Source organism: Globicephala melas, chromosome 5 (assembly GCF_963455315.2).
Source record: "Globicephala melas chromosome 5, mGloMel1.2, whole genome shotgun sequence".
Taxonomy (NCBI): domain Eukaryota; kingdom Metazoa; phylum Chordata; class Mammalia; order Artiodactyla; family Delphinidae; genus Globicephala; species Globicephala melas.
Window position 1 is genome coordinate 114,864,424 of NC_083318.1, and position 16,479 is coordinate 114,880,902.

Sequence of the window (16,479 nt, forward strand, 5' to 3'; positions counted from 1 at the left end):
TGGTGAAGCAATGTCAGGGACTCAGGGCCCCCACTGAAAATATTCTATTTGTCTCCAAACTGTGACTGAACTGGTTCAATATTTAGATAAGAGACTGGCAATCATGGTGCTGGCTTTCCTTTTACCAAGGGAGGAATGTATCCTAAAAGCGTGTTCCATCCCTTCTCGTGGGTCAGTAAGTGAGATCACCTACTGTCTGTCCAGGAACCAAGTTCACTTCTGCTAAGGAACAAGATCTTAAAGATTGTCAACTTGGGACTTCCCTGGCAGTCCAGTGGTTGGGACTCCGAGCTTCAATGCAGGGGATGCGGGTTCAGTCCCTGGTTGGGGAGCTAGGATCCTGCATGCCATGCCGTGGGGCGTGCCCAAAAAGGAAAATAAAAAGCAAAATTAAAATTGTCAACTGAAGTAAGGGTTGGACGCTCTGGGCATAAGTGCAGCTCTGACAGGAACTGGACTTGAAAACATTGTAAGCCGGTAAATATTTTCCCTTCCTCTTTTTACAAAATTTTTTTAATTAGACAAGTAATTTATGGTCACTCCAGAAAATGTTGAAAACCCAAATAAAAGAAAACAGGCATAAGGCTGATCATTTCATACGCTAGATGTAGCCACCATTACAGTTTTGTTTACTTCTGGATTTTTTATGCCTATATATAAAATATGATTTATATTTTTAATCTCCTAATAAAGGAACTTTGTTTCTAGAGTTTACAATCACTAGATTACTTAATTGGTTGATTTGAAGGGAATGGAAGCACAGTCTCCCTACATTTTCAACCCTAGCCTAAAACTATGGGCTTAATTGGATTAAATTGGCTTGGGGAGAATCGATGTCTTAACAATACTGAGTCTCTTGAACATTTACAATGGATAGCTCTCCAGTTATTTGGGGTTTATAATGTCCATTTTTATTTATTACAGTTTACCTTCAAGTGATACTATACCTCTTCATATGTAGTATAAGAACATCACAACAACTTCTTCTCTCCCAGCCTTTACGTTATTGTTGTCATACATTTACCTATTATAAACCTTATAATACTTTGTTATTATTTTTTAAACAAAATTACTTTTATTATATTTTAAAGAGATTTTAAATAGAAAGAAAAATTCATCTATCTACCCATGCAGTTATCATTTCCAGTGTTCTTCATTCTTTCTGTGTAGATCCATTTTTTTATATTTGGTGTCACTTTCCTTCTGCCTGAAGAATTCTTTTTTAACATTTCTTGTAATTTGGGTCTGCTGGTGATGAATTCTTTTGACTTTCTTTTGCCTTCATTTTTGAAATATATCGTCACTGCGTATAAAGTTTCAGGTTGACAGTTGTTTCTTTCAGTACTTTATAAAGACGTTACTCCACTACTTCTCACTTGCGTTGCTCCCCGTGAGAAATCTTCTGTCATGCTTATTTTTGTTCCTCTGCACGTAAAGTAGCTTTCCTCCTCTGGCTGCTTTTAGGATATATTTTTTTTTAATCACTCATTTTGAGCATTTTGATTATGATGTCCCTTGGTATAGATTTCTTTATGTTTGGGGTTCATTGTGTCTCTTGGATCTGTGGGTTTGTGGTTTTCCTCAAATTGGGGAAAATTTTGGCCTTTTCATATATTTTTTCTGCCCTCCCTACCCCATTAGGGACTTTAGTTGAACTTATATCAAGCTACCTGCAGGCGTCCCATAGCTCACTGATGCCCTTTGCATTTTTGTGATTCTTTTTCCTCTGTGTTTCATTTCAGATCATTTCTATTGCTATATCTTCAGGTTCACTCATCTTTTCTTCTGCCATGTCTAAATTGCTGGTAATCCCATCCAGTGCATTTTTCATCTCAGACATGGTAATTTTCATCTCTAGAAATTTGGATTGGATCTTTTTATATCTTTCATGTCTCTACTTAACTTTCCAAACATGTGGAATACAGTTCCAATAACGGCTCTTATGTCTTTGTCTGCAAATTCTAACAGCTTTGTCGGTTCTGGGTCAGTTTTGATTGGCTGATTATTCTTTTCGTTTGGGGTGTGTTTTCTCGTTTCTTGGCATGCTGATAATCTTCGTTTGGATGTCAGACATTGTGATTGTTACCTTGTCAGGTGCTGTACATTTTATATCCCTATAAATAGTCTTGACCTTTGTCTTAGGATTCAGTTAATTACTTGGCAACTTTGATCTTTTTGGGGTCTTGCTTTTATGATTTGTGTTAGGCAGGTCTGGCGCAGTGCTCCATGGAGGGCTAATCATTACCCACGATTCAAAGATCTTCCTCAGTTTTCTACTCAATGCCTTGGGAATTATAAGTTTTTCTAATTTGGCCAGTGGAAACAGACACTGTTCTCTAAGCCTTTCAGATGGCTTTTTTCCCTCTAGCTTTGGGTAGTTTCCTCACACACATGCTCTGACCCCTACCCTGCTGAAGGTCCTTGAGGGACCCTCTGCAGGTCTCCGGGTTCCTCTCCTGTGCTGCTCTTTCCTCTCTGGTGTTCTGTCCTGCAACGTCCAATCTCCTCAGACCCTCAGCTCTATCTCCTCAACTCAGTGAGTCTGCCAGGCCCTTCCCCAACCCTGTACTGCAGTCTGGAAAGTAAAATCTCTCAAGGCAGGAAGCAGGTTAAACCTAGAGCCTGCCTGTTTTCTTTCCTCTCTCTCAGGGGTCACTCCTCTTTATTGCCTCATGTCCAATGTTGTGAAAACTATTGTTTGATAAATTTTGTCTGTTTTTTGTCAGTTGATAAATAGCAATGGTAAATCCCGTCTCTGACACTCCATCTTGCATGGTAGCAGAAGTCTCCTGACACTAGATTTCAATGGCCTCTTGACTTGTTTACTCCTGGTTTTGAGGGAGAGTCCAGTGCCCTGATGAAGAGTACGGACGTTAGTGAAATCTCTGCTCCACCACTTCCTAGCCACGTGACCAAGGCCATGTTAACCTGGCTGTGCCTCCCTTCCTTAGTCTGTAAAATGGGGGTGATAATAGTCATGCCTCATTGGATTTTTGAGAGGAGAAAATGAGATAGCGCATTTAAAGCATGATAACCCATTTAACGCATCTGAAGTTTCTAGAACTTGGTAACACATTCATCTTAGCTATTGTTGTCATTTTATTTTAATTCTTATAAGACTCCAATAAACACTTGCCAACTGAATATCTACTCTTGGCCCGAGAACCACAAGTGTCATCACCATAGGTGACTGGGACCTGGGATCCAGCACTGGGAGAGCTGGAAACCTCAGCTTGTGCTCCCTGAATGACGATGTAGACATGAGGCCCCAAATCCCCCACCCATAATTGCTATTATTCTAGGGTTTTCATCTCCTAAATAACAGACCTGGGTTTGTTTGTTTGTTTCATTTTTCAGGGGAAGACAGGAAGACCCCCAGTGAATCAAACAGCCCCTCTTCATCCTCCCTCTCAGCTCTGAGTGATTCAGCCAACAGCAAAGACGATTCAGACAGCTCCCAGAAAAACAAGAGCGGAAACAACCTGCTGGTCATCTCTGTCGTGCCTGGGAGCCAGCCCTCACTGAATAGTGAGGAAAAGCCAGAGAAAGGTAAGGGAGGAGGTGGGCTGGTCTACTCAACCCTACCCACTCTGGGGGGGATGACCCAGTCTTGAGAATAAGCCCTTGACAGAAGTGATGTTGGAAAACAGATATTAGGCCTGGGAACAGTATAGTACGTAGCATCTAAAATTTACGTGTGCTTTTTGGCTTGCTTGGCATCTGTATATGGGGTGGAAAGATGGGGAGTGTGACATTGATTCTGAAGCTGTATGTTTAACACCTTTTAGCCCGGAGATGCAGGGAACGGTGCCTGGAAGGGTACAGCTGGTGGGTGGGGGGTCTCTGTCCTACTCCTGCCCTCCTGTCCCTCTGCCCTACTCCTGCCCTCCTGTCCCTCTGCCCCATGCACCCGTACACCCAGCCTCGGTCCTTTCAGGGTTCGAATGCGTTTTTTGCAACTTTGTCTGCAAGACGAAGAACATGTTTGAGCGCCATCTGCAGATCCACCTCATCACCCGGATGTTTGAGTGTGACGTGTGCCACAAGTTCATGAAGACCCCCGAACAGCTGCTGGAGCATAAGAAATGCCACACTGTCCCCACCGGTGGGCTCAAGTAAGGAAAGCAAGTACAGAACCTTTTACTGTGTTGTTTATTAAACACCCTTTCCCCATCCCTACCCCATCCCCTCCCCTGAAGGTTTTGGGGTCATGCAGAAGGGGGGCTTGGCATGGGGGGTGGTTAGTCAGGCACCTCTGCTGCCTTTAGCTGGATAGGAATTAGATCTGCCCCCCAGGAGGTTGGCAGATATCAGCAGGAGACTCCATTTCACAAGACGACTTGCTGAAGCAGCTTGGCACAGGCACGCAAGGGTAGACCCATCCTACACGGCTTGAGTTTCACTCAGACTTGATTTTAAGGGACTTGGGGGTTCGTGTCCCCAGGTGTAAATCATTACACTGACACTGCACTTCATCCTCTGTTTTTTAGATGATTTGCCGCAAGTCTTTTAAATAAGCATTACAGCTACCCCATACACACACCCACCCCCCAAATATCGGATCCTTGCCAGTGTGAACAGGCAAGAGGCACCGTTTTTCATGCAAAGATCATGTGCCTCGTGTCTTCCTGCACATATGCCTTACGCCTTCCCAGGAGCTGGCATTGGGATCTCCCTGGTGTAGCCTTCGTGAGATCTGACATTTCCGGTCACATGTTCTCCACAGATCCCCAAAGACCTAGACAATGAGCATCATCATTAACCAATATTTGCAACAAGCCCTCTGGTCTGAAGAGAGACCCATCCGTTATTATCAAATGCACTGTGTGTCTGGCTTGATAATAGGTGCTAAAGGGCAAACAAGGAATAAAATATAATTTCCACCCTTGGGAAATGTACGTCCGAGCACAATCAGAGTTTAATCTTCCCAGTGGTTCTGAAATCAGAGTCCCTGTTCAGGAGGCACTCATGGTCTAGTAAAGAGAAAAGCATCTGTCACTGGGCACAGAAAGACATACCACTTTCAAAGCATAATTATTCATGTTTAGCTGAAATGATCCTGTTATTAAAAGAATGAAAAATGACATTGTACTTAATATAAGAACAAAAAACCTTTTGTTTTTAAACATTTTTATCTTTGAAACTCACAACTTGCCAGAGAAGTGGCATGACTGTCCTGAATGGGTGAGGGGTGGAGAGACCCAGAAGGAGCCTGGGAGTCGAGTCGGGGGGGGCTCCTTGCAGGGTGAACTCCCCGGGCTCCTGCCGGGTCAGGGGGACCCTCCTCAAGAACTTGCCCAGAGGAGCAGCACCTACTGTTGGATCCCATTTTATTTCACCCTTGGGGATGATTAGGTGGGAGGGGGAGGGGTGGGTAAATGGGATGGGGGGAGGGGCGATTATCATTCCCGACCACCAGTAAATGGGAAATGCCTAGCACGAGCTTATTTGGGAATCTGATTTGGTTTATTCCCACTGTCCCTTTCTAAATATTTGTGTACTCATGTTTAAAAAAAAAAAAAAAAAGCCATGTATTTCCGTGGTTAGACTAACACTCATTGCCCTGCCCAGAAGCCCAGTCACACCCATTACCCGCGGCCCCTGCCAGTTGTGGCTTTGCCAGTTAGGCCCCCTTTCTTCGGGGACCTAAGGAGTCCCGAGCCTCCGACCCACTGGGGAGGATGCAGAGTGAACGCTGATGCTTTTGCGGGTATAGACACTTCCCGTACAGTACTAATGGTCCCCTATGTAATAGTTTATGTTCTAGGATGACCAAGTAGAAGAATACTTTGAAAAACTTGCTAAAGCCTTCTGGCTGTACAGTGAGTCTTTGTTTTGTTTTGTTTTGTTTTCCCTTGGCCGTATCAGAGCTCTAATTTGCCTGAGAGAGTGTCTTTACCATAAGTAACGGGAGCACGGAAAACCCTTAGCACTCTGCCTGAGCAGCGAAGGAAAGACTGAGCCGTGGGTCACAGAAATGTCCTTAACGTGAAACAGACTGCCGATGTCTAAATTGCTTTTCTGTGATGGGACTGCTTGTACTCTATATCCTGTTCATAATGCAGATCAAATAAGATTATACTATTATTTTTCTTTTGCCGTAGCTCAGGACAGTGGTGAGTTTCAGACTCCTCTAGGTAAGGCCCAGCTTGGCGTAGGGGTTGTGTGTGCACCTGACCTGGGAATGGGCTTTATATTTCTCTCGTGTGCACTCTTCTGTGAGCTGAGGTTCCGAGGCTAACGGCGGGCTTGGTGCTGAGGCGCAGCGCACGGGCACTGGGTGTGTTGGGCTCTGCTGAAAACCTCTCCAAACCCTCCGAGGACAATTCACTCCCAGGCCCTGCCCTGCAGGTGCCGGGGCCAGAGCCGAGGCAGCCACTTTTGCATTTGCATTCTTTTGGTAAAGAGAGCACACACAGGCTACAGCTAGCGTATCAGCCACCGACTCGAGCCCGGCAGCTTCTACAGAGCGAAACCTGCCCTCTCTGTTCTCCCCGCCCCTCTGGACAGCCGGGAGGCTTGCGGGTAGCGTAGCCTCACTGCCTAGGATGGAGAGACCCAGGCTTTGTCCCAGGGCACAGCCAGCCCGATAAGGTGGCAGAGCTGGGACTGAAACCGTCCCTTCTAGACAGACTCTGCCTAAGTGACTTGCAGAGACCAGTCCAGTAATGAATCAGCGCCCACCATGTGCTGAGTACTCTACCGAGCACTGCAGAGAACGCAGAAGAAAAGGGGGAGACGGTCCTGCCCGCTGAGAGTTTATGATCCCTTTGGATGATGATTATTTCCATGATGTAATAACATTAGTCATTAATAACGCATTAATAATGTCTTCAAGCTCCAGATAGCAGTCGCCTCCCTCCCGCCATCCCCCATTCCTAACCGGGCTGGTGGGTGGGCTTCCTTCTGCCGAGCCCGCCCCTGGTCCTCCCCTCCCTTCCCTGATGGAGACCCCAGGGCTGTAGGAGGCAGGTTTTAGGAGCACAGGTCTCTGCATCTGCACACACACACTCCCACACACACACCCAGGCCTTCTCGTCCTAACCACCCTTTCATCAGCACGATTCTGACCCCTACGACTTTCTGTTTGCTGGAGGTAGCTCTCCCCCTATAAGCTGTTCTTCAAAACTCTTAGCCTTTCTGCGTGTGCTTGGTGTGGTGCATGAAAAGTCGATTCTCTGTGTTGCTCCCATCTCGAGGGGAGGTCGTGAGGGTTAGCCCTCGGCCGAGGCCACTGGGGGGGCCGGGGAGGGCTCCGAGGGGCCGGGCGGGGAGGACGGAGGGGAGAACAGCTTAGCCGGGCGCCCCCTCCCGCACTGGCTCTGCTCCCCTTCCTGGGGGCCGGCGTCCGCGGGCGCAGCCAGGAGACCCCGAGCAGGCCGAGGGACGGCTCCAGAAGAGGGTCCTCGTCGCCCCCGCAGGAGGCGGCAGGGCCGGGCTGGGCAGGGGGCAGGCCGGGCCTCGGAGCTGGGAGGGCGGCCGAGGGCAGGCTGGTGAGGCGGGGAGCAGCCGGGCGGCCGCCGAGCCCGCATGGCTGACCCTCCCCTGTCCTTGCTTTCCCCCCCGCCCCCCGCCCACAGGTGCCCATTCTGCATTTATTCCACCAACCGCCCCGCCGCCATGGAGTGCCACCTCAAGACCCACTACAAGATGGAGTACAAGTGCCGGATCTGCCAGACGGTGAAGGCCAACCAGCTGGAGCTGGAGACGCACACCCGCGAGCATCGCCTCGGCAACCACTACAAGTGCGACCAGTGCGGCTACCTGTCCAAGACCGCCAACAAGCTCATCGAGCACGTGCGCGTGCACACCGGGGAGCGGCCCTTCCACTGTGACCAGTGCAGCTACAGCTGCAAACGCAAGGACAATCTCAACCTGCACAAGAAGCTGAAGCACGCCCCGCGCCAGACCTTCAGCTGCGAAGAGTGCCTGTTCAAGACCACTCACCCCTTCGTCTTCAGCCGCCACGTCAAGAAGCACCAGAGCGCGGACAGCCCCGAGGAGGACAAGAAGGGCCCGGCTCCGGCCCCCAAGGAAGCCGCCGGCCCCGGGGCCCCGCTCCTCGTGGTCGGGAGCGCCCGCCACCTCCTGTCTCCCCTGTCGGTCATGTCCGCCTCGCAGGCTCTGCAGACCGTGGCCCTGTCGGCCGCCCATGGCGGCGGCGGCGGCGGCGGCGGCGGCGGCGGTGGTGGCGGCGGCTCCGAGCCCAACCTGGCACTCAAGGCCTTGCCCTTGAATGGCTCCCCTTTGCGCTTTGACAAGTACCGGAACTCGGATTTTGCCCATCTCATTCCCTTGACGATGTTATACCCCAAGAACCAGTTGGATCTCACATTCCACCCTCCCCGACCTCAGACTGCGCCGCCCAGCATCCCGTCCCCCAAACACTCCTTCCTCGCCTATCTCGGACTGAGAGAGAGAGCGGAGACTGTCTGAGGGCAGCCGGGCTCTGTACCAAAAACCAAGAGACAGAGACAAAAATACAAAACTCACAAAACTTAAACACAACCCCAGCAGGTGTACGTTGCTGCAAAACCTACAGACCCGCCCGGGTCTGACCACGTGTACTGTATATCTTTAGTGAGGAATAGAGAATTGGCTCTGTGTGTATACCTATTGCATTGACCTGAAAGCTGCTTTATCCAATCTTCAGAGAGGTGACCTACTGCATCCGTCTACCTTCAGAGGCATGCCTCCCCAGCCACACACTCCCACCCTCAGCCCTTCTCCGTACTTTGAAAGGAAATTCGTCTTGTTAAACCCTAAAGAGAGTGTCCTTAATAGCAATCAGCACTTGTAAGCTTCTGTACCGGTGCATTTTGTTTTCTGTTGGGTGAACGGGGCGTGTGGGCGTTTGTGGATTTGGAAAGAGACAGCCGTGTGTCGTGTGCCATAACATTTGCACATCCTTTGTACTGGCTTCTTTCACAGGGATGAACGTTCTTGGCCCTCCGGGGTGGTTCATCCACTACAGTCGCACCCCGAGCTCCTTCATTACCTTTCCCTCTCTGTTTTGTGGCTGCAGAGTGGTAGGGCCTGGTGCTAAGGCGACGAAGGGATGGTAGACATCTCAGTGCTGCCTGAGATTTCCGACAGAGTCCTGGAGACCTCGTGCTCGCATCTCTGGTTAGGAAGATGCGAACCGTTGAGAGCCCCATCTGGGAGAAATAGCTTGCAGCACTGCAGCCAACATCACAAAACTTAAGTGTGTTTTGTGTGTGTGTCCATACGTATGCAGTGTGTATGGTACACACACACAGTGCATCATTTTTTTAAGGGCAGATTATATATATATATGTATGTGATGTATTAAGTCAGTGGTTACCATTTGTTTGCAGGAAAAGAAAAACTGTATGAGTGAAAATTTTTATGGTTGATAAATCCAGCCAAGGAGATTAAAAGGGGTTTGGATAAATTCTGGGTATAAATGCTCAGACTAAAAAAGAAATGGCAGTTTTGCACAGTGCTTTTGGTCTTGCACTAGTTTTTGTTTCTCATCTGCAAAAAAGAAAAGTAAAATAAAAGGAAGAAAATGTACCTTTTTTATGGAAAGAGTAGACTGTATGTTTGAAACTTTTGTCATAACCTCTTTGACATATAACGACCCAACAAAAAGGTGCTGTTTTGTCCTACCGTTCAGTTTATGCCCCTGAGACGTTTCCATTGTGTTTGCAGATCGTCAGGCTATAGCGGTATTCTCCATGTTATTAATAATTCTGTATTCCATTTTGTTAACACCTGGTAGATATAACCTGCTAGGAAGCTAACTTTATACTTATTTAAAGCTCTTATTTTGTGGTCATTAAAATGGCAACTTATGTGCAGCACTTTATCGCGGCAAGAAGCAGATATGGATTGGTTGTACAGCCCTTTGCTATTCTTAAAAAGTAATGGGTGATTTAAAAAGAAGAAAAGGAAAAGAATCTTTGGCTAAACATGTTAATGGCTTGTATTTTTTAAGACAACAGAATTTCCAGTATGAAACAGGCTGAAGAGCAGGAAGAAATGTGCTTTGTATAATAATGAGAAGTTTGGAATATAAAAGTTTATATATTATTTATCTATTGAAGAACTGGTGTACAGGAGGAATGCTTTCTTACTGCGTTGCTGTTTTTCCATCATGTGTTATCCTAGGGTTGGGATTTTTTTTTTTCATCTATTCCACCGGGGGAAAATAAAAGCATCCCTAATTTTCTTCCTCTAGTCAGTTTGCTTCACTGAAAGCTCCCCTTGAGATTGGTACCGTTCTACAGGAAGGAGTCCAGAAGTCTTCTGTCCACACCATGGTCCTCCCTTATACCCACCCTTCCTCCCCCAGACCTAGCAGGTGTGCTACACTTCCCTTGCCAGTCATCCAGCCCTGGCAACCTGTTTACACTAAGGAGATGTCTCCAGGGGCAGGGAGGCTGAGCCAGCTAGGGCAGGAAGCTCCCGCACCCTGGGTCATCTTCCAGCAGAGACATCTGTTCTTGGCCACGTTTGAAACGTCATTCAACGTCGCCATATCAATGTCTCAGTAAAAGACACTATAGACAGTTATGGACGATACACTCCAAGAATACTGGGCTTATGGGTGGATTGGTTTTTTTTAAAGTCACGTCCTTTTCCCCATATGATGGAGAATGTGCCACCTGGCTAATCATGTGCTTTCACAATTACAAGTTCAGTGATGACAGGAAAGAGGGCCATGGTGATCCCACAGAGGCTGGCAGGAGGGCGAATCCCACGCGAGCACCAGCAGGTTAAAAACCTGAAGGGTGGCCCTGACAATTAAAACTGCGGATTTTACAGCATGCCACTTGTGCAATACGAGGTCCTAGGGTGAAACTTTCAAGATCAAGAAGGGTGTCGGAAGGAGACAATTGCCGCTCAGATGCTTGCCACTGAACTTGTATTTGAATGACTTAGTCATGCTTAATGTAATTGGGCAACTTTTTTAGCACTTTGGAAAGAGTCATCAATCTTTCTGGTAAATTATAAAAGTTTTCTGAGTGAGAAAAGTTGTGTTTGGAGTTTGTTTGACTTTTTATATTATTATTATTGTTATTAATAAAGAAAAATCTACAGCATTTTTCAGACTCCACCGAAGTAATATGTACCCCTGAATTTGGTTTGCAGTTTGATACTCAGGGAAGGATGTATTCCATAGATATCCTTTCCGTGTAGAACACTAATGTCTTTGAGATAGTCACCTGCCAACTAACTTCAATTCTGTTTTCACTATGCATTCTTCAATGAAAGCTAGCTTATTTTTCCATATAGTAATGTAGTTAGAGTTCTCAGCACTTTCTTCTCTCCTTTTTTTAACTCCTCATATTACGTTCAGATGATCATACTGTCAAGGTTTATGTACATTACTGAAAATTTGTATTGTATAAAGCTTTTTGCATTACAAGGCTGTACAGGGTCATTTTGACAGTAACTGGTATATTCCTTTGCATCTTATGTTGCATTGCCAATTTCTAGTGTATCCAGTTTGGAAGTATAATATACTCTAATTAAAAAAAAAAAAGGTTGGCTATACTCTTGTTTCTTTTTCTTTCTTGGGTGCCATCTTTGGCTACTTGTTAATCTCACGGTTTTGTCTTGCTTTGTTCTGATTTTCACATTTCAGTGTATTTTAGATACGTTCAGGAAGTGTCCACTACTAGTTATAACTATTGCAAAATGCAAGTTTTGAACAACCATGGTTCTAACGCAAACTGGTATTATGTAAATCACTCATGGCCATTAGGATCGAGAGCATGTCCATCAATCAGTACAGCTGCAGGCCGGCTCCTTCCTGAAAATACTTAGTGACATTTAAAAGTGTTCACCAGCCTTACCCTCTCCTGCTTAACAGCATTTTATTGACCCCATAGCCATAGCGGGGGGGAAACAGATGAGTAATTCCATTTGTCTTAATGAAGTCTGGCAACTGTGAGACGTAATGAGGGGGAAAATGATATGCTTTGCAAGCTAAATAATAATCTATCCAAATGCAAGTAAGAGTTCCCCATTCAAAGGAAGGTACCAGAGAAAGAAACTGAGCCCAAAAGAGAGAAAGAGAGAGAGAGTGAGAAAGCACACTGATACATTGAAACAACTTTTTTTTAAATCCATTTTAAAGTTCTGTCCCTTAGAGAACTTCCCCATGAATCCTTGATGGCTGGTGAAACATACAAAGGAGCAAAAGAGAATACTTTGCCTGGTTCACAATTTGCCTGCTTCTAAGTATAACGTCCTTGGCTTGTTGGAAGAAATTATGAACTGCTTCACTCTAACATTCACAAAGATCAAATTTGCTTTTTATAAAATGAGATAATGTAGGAGAACCCACTTTGAAAATGGCCAGTCACTTATCAGACACTATTCTCCCCTTCATTTGTTCATCCAGTAACTGTGTTTAAGTGATTGAATCAAGTTCTCTCACTTGATTCAAATACTCACTTTGTTTGGGGATGGCTGGTATTTATTGAAAATATTAAAGTAAGTCAGACTTCTTGGCTTTTTGCTAGCACTACAGCAGGCGTGGCATCTCATCTTGTGTACGTATTCTTTTCCCTTAGATTCCACACCTACCTCACATTTTCCCTTTGGGTGAAAAAAGCCAGAAGTAGAAAGAAAATAATCATCAGTTTGGCAATTGTTTCCCCTGTTAATGGGCTTCCAGTGGCGTTGAGGAGTGGCTGGGATGGGAGCCATCCATGAGAAGACAGACCTCATCCGCCTCCTTCACTTACCCAGAGAGCGCTGCATGTGGACTCCAAGGCAGTTATGCGGCCCCTGTTTGAATTTAATACCAGATCATATATACTTTTCCTACTGTCTTGTTAAATAAATAAGACTGTAAGCGAAGACTCAAGGCCATGTTTTCTATAACGTCTCTACAGCTGATTGGCCCCATTTGGTGGACACCAGAAACCATCCTTGACCGTTTCATAGAGCCGCAGTGCTGGTCACAGGGGAACAAGGAGAAATGTCAAGGCTTGATGAGCACCGGTACATCCGTACCCACAGTCAGGGCGTCACATTAGAACCCTCGCTTGCCAAAGGTCACGTGGGGCTCATGAAGGACTTGCAGGGGAAGGCACGTCTCCTTAGTGGCCAAAACACAGAATCAAGTCACCTCGGTGTTTTCAGTCCGTGGGGAGGAGCTCATACAAAAGGGGAGGGAGGGACGGAAAGGGACAGCAGCTGAGTGATTTCATCTGTTTGAAGTGGGACATAAACGGTCAGGGGGCTCGTGCAAAATAAACAAGATCTCATCAGTTTTTCACTCAGAGAATGTAAAGCTGGAATCTTTCCCAACGGTGACTTAGAACCTGTGAGCAAAATCGCAGGATCAGAGAATACTCTTGGGATTCGGACTCCATTCCAAGGAGCCGTCAACCACAGATGTTCAAGAGACCCCAGCCAACACTCTTTTACTTATAGAACTCTCTCAAAACAAGAATCCCACTCAAAGTGAGGTTTATTTTGCAAGTAATTACAATTCACTAAGAAAGCAAATACCCATCACGCAGGCCCTGGAGTAAATAAAATGTGGCTCTGGGGACCTAGGGGCCCATTCTTCTCCCGTCCAAGGTCTGAATGATATGAGGTTATCAATCAGGGCCTCTTCTTTATGAGGTAGGAGTTCTCCCCTTCATAATTCTTTCTTTTTTTTTTTTTTTTTTTTTTTTTTTGCGGTACACGGGCCTCTCACTGCTGTGGCCTCTCCTGTTGCGGAGCACAGGCTCCGGACGCGCAGGCTCAGCGGCCATGGCTCACGGGCCCAGCCGCTCCGCGGCATGTGGGATCTTCCCGGACCGGGGCACGAACCCGCGTCCCCTGCATCGGCAGGCGGACTCCCAACCACTGCGCCACCAGGGAAGCCCCATCATTCTTTCTTGATAGCTGGATCTGTAAAAGAGGAAAATGTAAATTCTGCTCATGTTCATAGGAGCTGCAAAGGAGAAAAGGAAAATCAATTGCTGTATCCCCTTAGGATTCCTTTTTTGATGGAGTTAAGGTAAGTATAGTTAATTCGTTGTCAGTTTTCAATAGAACTGTAGAACTAGAACACAGAATCTATCTCAGTTCATACTTCTAAAGTATTTTCCCCTACAGGTGGCTTTCTGCCCTATTTAGTGAGAATATCTGGATTACAGATAATGTTATCCAACCACAAAAGACATTCCCGTGGAGTTTGATCACCTGAGTTTGAAGTCTGACTCGAAAGCACCTTATAAAAAGAAAGATCGAACTAAATGGTGTCTAAGACCCCTTCCGCCCTAACAGATAACATCTAATATACGCAGATTCCACTACTCTTTCTAAACAAGCAAAAGTCAGTAGTCTTTGAAGCAAAAGTGGTCGCAAAGCAGAATCCTTGCAGGGCAGTTATAGCGAAAAATGACACCTCAACATTTTCAAGCCACAACAGACTTAAGGGAGAAAACAATGACTAAAAATACTTTTTTGCCCGCTTCAGAGTTTGGGAGGCCTAAAATGTGTCTCTTCTGATTAAACACCAAGTCATCATGCTTGGATTCCCTGCAGTCATCTTGAGCGTGGCTTAAACATATTTTACCAAACTATGGGTACTTAATCTGGTGAGATGAGTTGCGGGTAGCCAGGCGGGGATGGAAAGGTCTTGCCCTGCCCATCTTCATCTCTCTAACTCTGCACCCTCCTTCTCCCACCACCTGCTTCCAACCTCCTCAAGTGCAGCTGTGCCTGCTAAGCTCCTGCCGACCATGTTTCAGATGTTTTTCTGGGGAAGAGCAAATGGTTTCTTTTAACAGGTAATGAAAGACATTTTAGTTTTAACATAATGAAAGAATATATTGATACTATTCTCATTTTGCCACTTTTTGAGACAGACTCTCAGCCCAAGAACTCTAAGCACATTATCAAAGCTTCCAGGTGCTTCCATTGGATAGAAAGGCTCCATGTGTCTTACAGAGACACAGGAAAATAACTGATCGGTCCCCGTCATCAGACAAGCAAAACTAAAAGAGTAAACACTGGGCTAGGACCTGAGAAATTTATCTAGGCATCCTCCAGCCTGAATTCTAGAATGATGTTTCTCCAGTCTCAAAGATTTCTAGATAAGAGATGCCATCACTTGGCTTCAGTGTTCTCATATTTATTTAACTGCAATTCCTAATTAGTGGTCTACAGACTTCTCAGTGTGTATTACAAAGGACCATCAGGGACTTCCCTGGCGGTGCAGTGGTTAAGTCTTAGCTTTCCAATGCAGGGGGTGCGGGTTCGATCCCTGGTCGAGGAGCTAAGATCTCACATGCCTTGTGGCCAAAAAACCAAAACAGAAAACAGAAGCAATATTGTAGCAAGTTCAATAAAGACTTTAAAAATGGTCCACATCAAAAAAAATCTTAAAAAAAAAAAAAAGAGACCATCAAGTCCCCTTTCCCCTTATGTCCCACTTCAAACAGAATGTCTATTAGAACGTTCTCCATGCAATGGGTTTAATCAGCATTTGTAGCCTCTCTCTCTCTCTCTCTTTTCTGGGTTCCACTAAAAAGCTGAACCCTGACATTTATTTTGGAAAGAAATTCCAGAAATAAAGGTGGGAAACTGGATGAGTGAAGCAAGTAAGAGGGGAAAGCCAATCCCAGGGCACATCGGTGAGCTAGTCATCGTTGTGAACAACTGGGATGCAACCCGTCTGGGAAACCTCAGGCGGAGCTGTGTAAATGTATTTCAGAATTGACAGCCCAAGGGAGAGAAGGGAGAAGCAGCCGGAGTAGCCGCAGAGAGTGTGAACTCCCTTGCACTTCCAGCTTTGCCCATGATTTGCAGTGGCTGAGTCGGTCCCCACAGACAGCCACAGAGGTGGCCAAGAAGCCAGTGGTGCAGAAAGCAAGAGCTGCTTGGTGAAGCCGAGGGAAGGTGCTGTCAATCCCACCTGACCGTAGCTGGTGGCTACAGCAAAGGCTGGAGTCAGAAGGTGAGTTTGTGAGACGCAGAACAATAGGTGTCTTATAAAATGGTCATATTTGGCTTAAAGGTTGGCGTCACTTTAGCCTCTAAACCAACGTTGGCTACACATCCAACCTATTAGGTTAGCTTGAAGCTCTTCTCCTTTCCTCCACTGGGAGCTGGGCAGAGACAAGGCAGTGTTGGGTCCTGGCGCTACGGAAGGGAAGATGTGGCATATGAGAAGCAGATAAAGGCCCCCTCACCTGTATGGCGCAGTCTCTTTAGAGTCCTCCCTCCTTTGGGGTTTGCTTTTTGATTTTTCTAATGAGATTGAGCCCTTCTAGGACTTGATTAAGGGGAAATCACTTGACAGGGACATGGACTGTCTTCCACCTCAGAGAGCCTCGTTGACCTGGGAGAGCCCCGTGAGAGCCCAGAACGAGGCCAGCGGCGAGGGGTCATCCCCCAGACTTGGTGGCCACCTCAAGCCCAAGCAAAAGGCATCCTGGTGGCTCTCCTAGGTCCCAACTTCTCGTGAATGCAGGTCCAGCAAAGGGGTTGGTAGCCGGA

The 16,479-nt window shown here is 46.3% G+C and overlaps 1 protein-coding gene across 6 annotated transcripts in view; it reads left to right on the plus strand.

Moving 5' to 3' along the window:
* Positions 1-10,153, plus strand: part of ZNF827 (zinc finger protein 827) — a 179,499-nt gene extending 169,346 nt beyond the window's left edge. For 3 of the 6 annotated variants that reach the window (XM_030878154.2, XM_060299708.1, XM_060299709.1), the window contains exons 12-14: positions 3,358-3,549; positions 3,938-4,115; positions 7,581-10,153. In XM_030878154.2, coding sequence (XP_030734014.1) covers positions 3,358-3,549; positions 3,938-4,115; positions 7,581-8,436 — 1,226 coding nt within the window. In that variant the 3' untranslated portion in view covers positions 8,437-10,153. Of the gene's footprint in view, positions 1-3,357; positions 3,550-3,937; positions 4,129-6,104; positions 6,138-7,580 lie in introns of all 6 variants that reach the window. The other 3 variants (XM_030878155.2, XM_060299711.1, XM_060299710.1) reach the window with 3 other exon arrangements.
* Positions 10,154-16,479: the final 6,326 nt, after the last annotated feature.